General features: G+C 35.3%; 2 protein-coding genes and 2 non-coding genes across 4 annotated transcripts; 3 read left to right on the top strand and 1 right to left on the bottom strand.

Annotated features, from left to right (window-relative positions):
* The first annotated feature begins 97 nt into the window (after positions 1–97).
* On the top strand, positions 98–433 carry LOC114753949 (putative lipid-transfer protein DIR1). Its single transcript, XM_028942653.1, has one exon. It carries the CDS (start codon positions 98–100, stop codon positions 431–433), a length of 336 nt encoding a protein of 111 aa, XP_028798486.1.
* Positions 434–4,933: 4,500 nt separating this feature from the next.
* On the top strand, positions 4,934–5,075 carry LOC114753951 (small nucleolar RNA snoR83). Its single transcript, XR_003741085.1, has one exon. It is a non-coding gene; the product is annotated as a small nucleolar RNA snoR83 (small nucleolar RNA).
* Positions 5,076–5,529: 454 nt separating this feature from the next.
* Positions 5,530–5,663, top strand: LOC114753950 (small nucleolar RNA snoR86). The gene has a single exon (XR_003741084.1). It is a non-coding gene; the product is annotated as a small nucleolar RNA snoR86 (small nucleolar RNA).
* A 1,047-nt stretch (positions 5,664–6,710) lies between these two features.
* On the bottom strand, positions 6,711–7,930 carry LOC114753946 (probable NAD(P)H dehydrogenase (quinone) FQR1-like 1). Its single transcript, XM_028942647.1, has 2 exons — positions 7,248–7,930; positions 6,711–6,980 (listed from the first exon to the last, which is right to left on the bottom strand). The coding sequence occupies exons 1-2, from the start codon at positions 7,784–7,786 to the stop codon at positions 6,749–6,751; spliced, it is 771 nt and encodes a 256-aa protein (XP_028798480.1). The 5' UTR covers positions 7,787–7,930; the 3' UTR covers positions 6,711–6,748.
* Between the last annotated feature and the right edge of the window lie 1,882 nt (positions 7,931–9,812).

Raw genomic sequence — 9,812 nt, 5'->3', positions numbered from 1 at the left:
ACCTCTACATTGATTCTATATAAACCAAACAGTTCTCCACTATTGTCACAGGCAAGGGAGGTAGTTAAATAGAGCTTGGAAACTACAGAGCCTAGGGATGGCAGGATTGAGCAAGAAGCTTGTGGTTGTGGGGCTGGTTTTGGCTCTGGCCATTATAATGGGGTCAGATCCCATAATGGTGAGTGGTGATGACGGCGTCTTGTGTGGGGTGAGTGCACAAGGGCTGATGGACTGCCGGCCGTCGGTGAGCGGCGATGAGCCTCAGGTGCCGCCGACTTCCGACTGCTGCTCTGCCCTCTCCGGCGCGGACCTTAAATGCCTCTGCCGTCTCAAAAACCAAAGGACTCTCCTCAGATTCTATAACATTGATCCTAAACAAGCCATGGCTCTCCCTGCTCTGTGCAAGATTGTGGACCATGCTTGGCATTGCTGATGATGACCAAGTGACCAACTCAGTTATTGTTTTTTCTCTGCTCATGATTTGGATTGTGGATCTGTTTGGTTTTGATTTTTCAAAATCAGCAAGTGTACTTCTTCAGTAATCATCTTAATTAATGAAGATAATAAAGTTGTTACGAGATAAGAGTTTATTATTGTCACGAACGTGATAAATGGCGAAGTCCAGGCCTTGTTGTGACTCTGTCCATGTACACTCTGGTGCATGTTATGTGTTTTGTTCAGTTTAATTGTGATACATGAATGGAGATTTCATTCAAAATCTGATCTACTCTGGCTTCTTTTACGTTACTATGGAAAGGATATGGAACTCTGCGTCTTTTCCCTCGGCCTGAGCTATAGTCTAGCTGCTGAAGGAGAGGGGGGGGGGGGAGGAGGCTCCAGTCTGGCTGTTTGGGGGGGGGGGGGGAATGCTTCGCTCCATCATGCTTTGCTAATTATGGGGCTGTTTGAGAGTATTATAGTCCAATAGTACTAAATTTCCCCAAAATCTTCTTTAAATGCAAAGTTATAAGTTGAAACTCTTGAAAATACTTTGGGAGTATGTAAAAAACCAATGTTTCGATCTAGTCCAATCTAACTCGAGATAGTTTGATTCAATCCATTTTAGTCTAAATAAACTATATAATGAAATTGGACTACACTAGGTCATGTTAGATTGGGTTCTAGACCAAGTGATCAGACTATCTGGATTGGTCTAATCCAATATAGGTATTTTTTTTATTTTCAATAATTTGTAATTTAAATGTTATCTCTAATGGTTTTTAATGTTGTTAGAGATTCTTATGTATTTAAAAGGCCAATTTTTCGGGAATTTTAGACCAAGCTTTTGATAAACTTTGATTTTCGGCTAGCCTAGCACAAACTCTTCGATATATTTCTTGCTGGAAGTATCCCTGATCTTTTAATATTTTAGGATAAGTTTTATATGATTATAGGTTTTTTTTATTGTCTATCATGTTGAAATCATGCTTTCTATAAAGAAATTAAAAAAAGAAAAAGAAAATTGGGGTTCTCTACTGTCCGGACCAGTCTACTAGTTTGGTAGATCAAGTTCAATCTAACTCGGTCTCAGGTTACTACTAAGCTAGACCAAACAACAGACTACCAAATCCAATCCAATCCAACTAAAAATCAAAATAGACTTTGAGTTAGATTTTGGTCCAATCCTGTTGGTTCATTGTGCAACCCCACTTATAAGTATTGTAGGACTTATAAATTCAAGAAATTCTCTCTCCTAATGTGTTATTCTTTTGGATTGGACTCTCCTTCTAAACTTGTTTCCATCACATAAGTGTGAAAGTTAAGGTTAAAAAAAAAGCAGGGATAAAAGAAAATACTTCTAAGTACTCCTCCGGTCCTAATTATAAGACCCAATTGACTTATTTGAGGAGATTAAGGAAGTAAGTTAAGTTGGTTATTTATAATAAATAAGTGTTGTCATTCCTAAAATATCCTTGCTAATTAAGTATATTGGCTAAAACTATATTATTAGAAGGATTATCTTGGAAAAAATGTATAAATATAAGAGACAAAATGGATTGGGGTCTTATAATTAGGACCAAATAAAAGTCAAATGGGGTCTTATAATAAGGACCGGAGGAGTATTTTTTTTGGCCATGGAATAACAATAAGCCATTAAAATTTTCAAAATTCTTGCAATTAGATCTCAAGCTGAATACATTAAAATTTGAAAGCATTTTTTACAGGATCGTGTACTCTCTCTCCCTTTGTCTCGCTGAATTTCCATACTTCGTTGTGAAGGAAGGGTTATGCATTTTTCTATGAAAGCTAGACTGCAGTTACGAATCCAAATGTAAAGGAAAAGTTAATTATAATCTGTATTATCAATATACTAATATCAATAGACAATACGTGAAAATTGCGTCCCGGTTCAAACTCATCCAAAAGTATTCAATAATCAATGCCAGCAGAATTACAGTTAGATAATACATTAGTTAGATAAACAAGCTTTCATCCTTCTGACCAAAAAAAAAAAAAAACAAGCTTTCATCAATCTTAGGAGCTTAACCTATCGTCTGGCATCCCAGTGATGCGGTTCTTCTGTACGTGGGAGCTACTAAGTTAAATTACAATCACTGAACTAAACGGGGACTCCCATTGTTACAAAGTACCAGATCATAACTTTCATTATTTAACTTTAAAGGGAATTACTGCATCCGGTTCTTAATATAAGAATTAGTTTGATTTTTAATTTGGGCTTAAATATAAGATTTTAATTTATTTTAGCTTTCATATTTATCTATTTTTTTCTAAAACAGTCATTATAATAGTTGCACATATTAAATGTTCTATCAAGTAATAGTTATAGTTAATGCACATGATTAATTAGAGTATTTTAGAGAAGACAACACCTATTTATCACGAATAATTAATTTAACAAATTTTTTTAATTTATTTATATTAGTCAACTATCTTTCATATTAAAGAACATAGATAGTGACTAGCATCACTCACTATCATAATTTTTTTAGTTGTGCAATTTTACTCGCAGTCTTTTAAATTTGGTGTAATCCCTCCCTTTTTTATTTATTTTAAATAATCATTTTCCTTTTATTCATCTTAATAGGTAAAATTAATAATTTTGGTTCTTTTATCAAATTATTGACAACTTTCAATGTAATTGAATTATAGTCACATTAGGAAATTGAAACAATGGAGAAATTGCATCCAAGTTAACAGACCATGCGTAAAATTGCAGCATTAAAAAAATTAAGATGTTGAGTGTAACTCGCAAATAAAATCTTAACGTACTTTTTGTTATAAATAAAAAAGAAATAAAAAAAATAATATAAAAGAATAGAGGATTAATAAGAGAGAGTATTTCTCATTTTATTCAAAAGTACTCAGTACATTATATATAACCTCTATTTATAGGCACATCTTTATATTTCTGATAGAATCTACAGATCACATAATAATAAGAGATAACTGTGGAATATAGAGATAATGGGAGATTATAGGAAATATAGGAGATAACTGGAGATATATGGGTATTTATAAAGATATTATTATATTCATAACACTTTTATCCTTTCTTTAATTATAAATATTAATCCATATACCCATCATATAGTAATTAATTAGGGATGATGTGGCGTTTAGAGATCGGAATAAATCAATAGATGGATTTGGTTGGGTTTGGGGTTGGGGTTGGCTAGAATAGGAATTCGAGAAACACTGGGGGCACAAGTTAGTTAAGAAAATATGCAATCCTAAAATATGCACTGGTTGGCTATAATAGGCAAACCAAAACTTGATCTCTCAATAGTAATACCGTGAGTGGTGTCAGGCCAAAAAAAAAAAAAGTGAGTGGTGGTATTTTATTTCTATCTAAGTGGCCTGGCATAATTCCATTTCGTTGGCAGTGCATAATCTTAAATTCTCCCCCAATCCTAAATATAAGATCTCTTTTATAGTATAATTTACACTACAAAAAGAGTTTTATATTTAGAATCAGAGGAGTATTATTCAGTGTGTCACACTAAATATTCTTCAAGTTTTAAATATAAAACTTATTTTATAACGTAATTTATATTATAAAATAAATCTTATATTTAGAAAAATCATGTCAATCCCATGTCCGAGTGTCTCACACCAAACAAGCCTTAAGTTCCCACCTTCTTGAATTTAGGGATCATGGTCACAATGATAAGCATGGTGGGAAATAATACATCCAATCTTTAATATAAGAACTTATTGGATTTTTATTTTAATCTTAAATATGAGACCTCAATCTATTTTGTCATTTATATTTACTTTTTTTTAAAGTAATCCTTATAATAATAGTAGTTCTAGCTAACACACTTGATTAATAAGAATATTTTAGAAAAGCCAATATCTATTTATTACTTATCCGATTCTAAATATAAGACCAATTTAACTACAATATCTATTTAGTGTAACTACAAAATGAGTTTTATATTTATGATCTAAGGAATATAAATAACCAATTTAACTAATTTCTTAATTTATTTAAATTAATTAACTAGTTTTTTTATTAAAGTGAAAAGGTAGTAGGAGATACACTATTAATGGGGTGTTTGGATGCCCTTAAAATCACTTTTCAGAAACACATTTCCGCAAATCGAGACAATTTCCTCCACATATTTGCTTCGTATACCGTAAAAGCACTTCTGAAACCATGATTTTGATATTATCCAAACACCCCCTAAATCTAAGGACCTAATCCCAAATTGTGGGGAAAGAGGAGAAATATTATTAAATCCAAGGACCTAATACAAAAGCGAGTATTAGGGTTTTAAACGATGAGGTTCATGTTGCTGTGTGCACTATATATACACAGGGGCAGACGCCCACAGGCCAAAGCGCAGCCAAGCGGCTGATTACATTTGAAGGGCTCGTAGCGAAATGTAATAATTCTGGGTTCTATTGGCAATGAGATGTTCCTCTGCCTTTTACATCGTTCCACGAATGTCTTCGATTGGCCTTCTTAATCCCAGATAAGCTTGAGGGTTGGTTTCTTCTGGTGCTTATTCTGATTCATCGGAGGCCGAAACTGATACTGGTAGTTTCGCTGATAAATGCCTGTATCTGATTATCTCGAGGCGTTTACTAGTAACTCTTACCATACATTTCTCACTTATTACTCACTATTTCCTACAATTATATATCTTTTAACATAAAAGAAAATGGAGGTTTTTGCTGGAACAATCTCCTTTCAAGCTCTAGTTGATGGCTTCGTGGTTTTAGGTTGAAATAGAGTCATCTTTCCCTCTTTTCTCAACAGTGCTTTGTTTTCTGGGTTCTCCTAATTTTTTTATTTTATACGTGCTAAACGATTTTGTGAGGGTCGCATTAAACTTGGACGGATCCGAATCAAGTAGGACAAGAACAGTTCAATTCTTTTACTTTGTATTCATACTTTTTTTCCAGAAGGTTATATGCATAGGATCTTTCCTTAACACCATTCTTGGGGAGGAATTTGGATTAGTTTTGAGGTATTTAGTTCAATACACTGCTTGAAGTAGCAATATGTTATCCATCTAGAGGTTTTTGTCATATGCTTTATTAACACAAAGCCAATTAGCAGAGCAAGAGCATCGATTGCAAAATTAAATGGTGCATCTTGCCTTGAAGGTTGGCAAAAGTAGCTAGCGATTCTCCGTGCCTATCAAATTGATTTTCTACTGTTTTGATAATGGCCTCGAACAAGTCGCAACATCTATTTGTGCCTAATCTTACTTGTCATCTACAGGATTGGGTCTAGTGCCAAATTGTGCGTTTCTGAAGTTTTGAAAGATAAATCGAAGAAATCAAGAAACAGATTTGAATCAAAAAGACTTTGCTTAAATGATACTAATTGTTAAGTATCAAAGATCAAGCCTGAGCTTCAGTTAGGGACAGACAGTTAGATTGAAAAACGACATGCTTTACTCCCATATGTGCAGCCATTTGCACCCCTTTCTTCATAACCAGGCCGGGGCCTAAGACATGAAACTCGATTTTACCAGACAAATTGAACTATGCTGCAGCCGAACAACATTCCCACACAGACTTACCGGCTTTATTGATGATGAAACAACCATAAGTACTGACCTTGAGCGTCTATGACACGACAATGACATGTTTGATCGTTTAGCTTGCCTATCGTCCGGTTAAATGAGCGATCTGGATGAATAGTGATGACCCCGTAACTAAAGACAAAGAAACCAAAATTCAAGTTCTCAATTTTCTTTCTGGTTAGTTAAAATTTTGGTAGAATGAACTTTGAGAACCCATTGGAATCAAAACAAATATTAGGAGTTCTTACAATATTTACAGGATCAAGCATGGTGGAACAGTCTTTCTTGGGGTTCCCTAATTATTATCACACTTCCAGTTTCAGGTTTAACCATGTTTCTTTTCTTCCAGTTAAAAGATACTGCTCCTTAGCTACGCTTTAATGCCTCTCATGATCATTCAGATTAAATGCCTATTAAATGACTATTTAGTTTCACTACAAATGATGCTCCTTAGAGTCACATCTCAATGCCATGAAATTGAGACTACTTTTTGGGTCGAGGGAGTTGACCCAACTTCAACATGCTGAACTGTTGATAAAAGGATAACCTTAAAGAATCCATAATTCACACGGACGAAGTTTACAAGGTGATCATGAATTTTTCCTCTTCAGCCCGGCATAGGCCAATAATTTTTCCTCTTCAGCCCGGCATAGGCCAATAGATTCAAACCACACCTCAACACGACCATTAAAAACAAAACATTGATTGGGATATGATTTTTCTTTTATTGGAGGGTACAAACAAATTTAGGAAGTGAGAGACAATTTCTTGACGGTTGTAGCCATATGCTTGCCCTGATGCTCAGCAAGGGCAAGCTCTTTATCAGTAGCTTGCCTGGTTCCATCCCCAGCAAAAACCCCAGCACCATAGGGAGACCCTCCTCTAACTGATTCCATTTCAAACATTCCAGCTCCTAATGTATATCCCACTGGAACATATATCATCCCATGATGCGCTAACTGTGTAATTGCCGTCCACCTACAACAGCAACAATAAAAGTTCTTTCTTTAAACAAAACAGTTGATGCATCACGGTTAAACTATCGGTCACAAAGATACCGATATAAATTATCTATTAACAAAATTCTCATTTTAGCAGCAAGATTTTAAGTTTATACAAATGATTTGAATTTATAAGAGTGATTGTTATCTTTAATTGAGAGAAAAATAAAAAATTAAATGACAAGCGTTTATTTAAAATAATAAATCATGTTCACTGCTTAAACGACGCGAATGGGACACTTACGCGGTCGTTTCTTGGCCACCGCCCTGTGTGCCGGTACTCACAAAGAAGCCAGCTGGTTTTCCCGCCAGCTTCTGTTCCCTCCATAGCTGCCCCGTCGAATCGAAAAACGCCTTCATCTGCGCCGCCATGCTCCCGAACCTCGTCGGAAACCCGAATATCACCCCATCCGCCTCCACCAATTTTTCCGCCGTTGTCACCGGAACGCTATCGTCCTTCGGCGGCGCCTTCATCATCTCTAGCACTTCCTTGGGTAGCGTCTCTGCCACTCGGTACAACACGCCCTCCACTCCTTCTACGGAATCCACGCCTTTCTTTATTTCCCGCGCCAGTGACTCCACGTGACCGTACATTGAGTAATACACTATGAAAACCCTCAGCTTCTTCGTTTCTGCTTCGATCGGCGCTTCTCGGACTGCGATTGTTGTCGTTTCCGTTACTCGCGATTGGGTTTCGATGCTCTCTGAAACTGGATCATTCTTCTTCGAACCAGAAATGGGCGCCTTCTTCTTGCTAGGTACACACCCGCCTCCTTTCCCCATTGTTGTGATTTTTTTAACACTGAATCAGATGTTGTTATCTGAAACTCTTAGATTTATGCTCTGCGACAATAGGATACAGAACGTAGCTTACATATAAAAAAGGAAAGATAAATTACGTAAACAAGCTTGTGTTTGACTTCATATTTATGAGCTGTTAGGATGAATTATGAGGATAATTTAAAATTTGCGCTCATGACGAGAGCGAAACGTGGCATGAACATTGGTCTTAAGAAAACTAGGCAGCCAAAGGAGACAATGGATATGGGCGAAGAATCAAAGAATATGGGATGCGGTCTTACATGATGCTTTTAGCAGAAACTATAGAAAAGAAAATGGAAAACTTCCTTTTCTTTGACAGATTCCAACGAATATATTTTCTTCGAAAATAGTATTATAAATTTGTAGGATATTGCAATACCTCGCTTATTGTCGTTTTCATTGACATATTCAAACATACTTAATTGAAATATGAAATAACTTATTCCAAATATGATATAGCTTTTATGATTTTTAAACTCCTAATTTCCATGCAATTATTGTCTTGTTAAGACCTCTAATTCGCAGATGTAGGATTGTGTAGCAGTACTTATCTATACCTACCCCTCGCCACATCAAACGTAGTTGCTTCCGGGGGACCAAATTTCACCTTAACAAACCCAAATTTTAAGAAGGAATATGTTGCCTCATCTTTGAACCAGTCCGCATTGCAATTGGTAAATATCTATTCATAAGAATTACTAGCACAAATCAGATTCAATGACGCTGCGTTTAAGCCACTCGATCATGTTAATCCTTGTTGGTTAAGTAGAAATTATCAATGGTACAAATCGGAAGCCTAATTTTCTCTAAGTTAAAGTCTCGTGGTCAACGAAAACTGCATCCCTCACAATGTCATGTCATCGCCGCGCTTTGAAGCAAATACAATTAGAGAATTCATTTTTGAAGCAATTAGCTTAGGAGCGACATCATCATGGATGTCATCAACAGACGACAAAATGATGAAAAATTATTCGTAGTTTTGAAGTTTTCAAATGTCTTATGAACATAATTAAAGTTGATCGGCCAGTGACAACTGTTTTCTAATCAGAAATCCCGAATGAAAGATCTAAAACGTGTGCTAGTAGCTTCATTTCTCTGTTTTCTTTATGTTTTCGACATTATGTTTGGCGGAGACTGGTGTGTTTAACAGTCAATTGTATTTTAATGTCTAATAATTGCTGGTAATTATTTATGATAAGTTTCGACGATATTGTTACCAGTGGCAAAAGGACAAAAAGAAAAAAGATACTATTTAGACATTGTTGATGTGCGCTTGTATTGTTAGGTTGATGTTTTTCTCGATATTACGAATTATTTTATAAATTTCTCCTCATTAATCTAATGTGCTATTATTTAGCTCTAAGTGCTTAATAGGATTTTGATTTTTTTTTAATATTATATCAAAGTACATTTGTACACGATAGGAAATACAGGAAACTATTGTTTGACCATGACGAATATAAATTTTTGTAATAATTGGTAAGTTCATATGTTTTCTGTTCTCATGAATTGGACCGATTCTCTTCGATTTGCTTAGAAGGTGGGAAAATATTCCGGTTCTTGGCATGTTAAAATTATACTAGTAGTTGCTAGAGATATTTACTTTGTATTGTAATTTTACATGAATAGATAAATTGCAGCCACGTCTCAGGCTAAGGAGAAAATTTTGTTTTAAAATGTCTAGTGAACAGGTCAAAGCTTGTCGAGTTAAAAATGGAAATATAGCTCAAATTCGTCACCTCAGTATATTTGTTAAAGTCCAGGAATCGACAGTATGTAATAGCTTAACCACAATCATTTTATTTGGGAATCCAAGTACATAATGCTGCATCTCAAAAACATAGCAAGTGAAAATTCCATGGTTTTTGCTAATATGTGTAACTTCTTTGTTGTTTTTACTTCTCTATTAGTCTTCTGAGTTTTGACACCTTGGTGCTGTCATTTTATTCTTTGTTTTACGCTGTGATCGAAGTGCTCCTCGCTTTGC

This window comes from Neltuma alba, unplaced genomic scaffold (assembly GCF_004799145.2).
Source record: "Neltuma alba isolate B1F8T4 unplaced genomic scaffold, ASM479914v2 tig00008320_pilon, whole genome shotgun sequence".
NCBI classification, from domain to species: domain Eukaryota; kingdom Viridiplantae; phylum Streptophyta; class Magnoliopsida; order Fabales; family Fabaceae; genus Neltuma; species Neltuma alba.
The sequence above is the reverse complement of the archived record's forward strand: the minus strand, read 5'-3'. Positions and strand labels throughout refer to the sequence as shown.

What these genes read in the sequence shown, in the direction of transcription:
- LOC114753946 (XM_028942647.1), bottom strand. Translation starts at nt 7,786, where the DNA reads ATGGGGAAAGGAGGCGGGTGTGTACCTAGCAAGAAGAAGGCGCCCATT. An exon ending in GGTGGCCAAGAAACGACCGC is followed by an intron (nt 6,981 to 7,247) that starts GTAAGTGTCCCA and finishes TTGCTGTTGTAG; the next exon opens with GTGGACGGCAATTACACAGT.
- LOC114753949 (XM_028942653.1), top strand. Translation starts at nt 98, where the DNA reads ATGGCAGGATTGAGCAAGAAGCTTGTGGTTGTGGGGCTGGTTTTGGCT.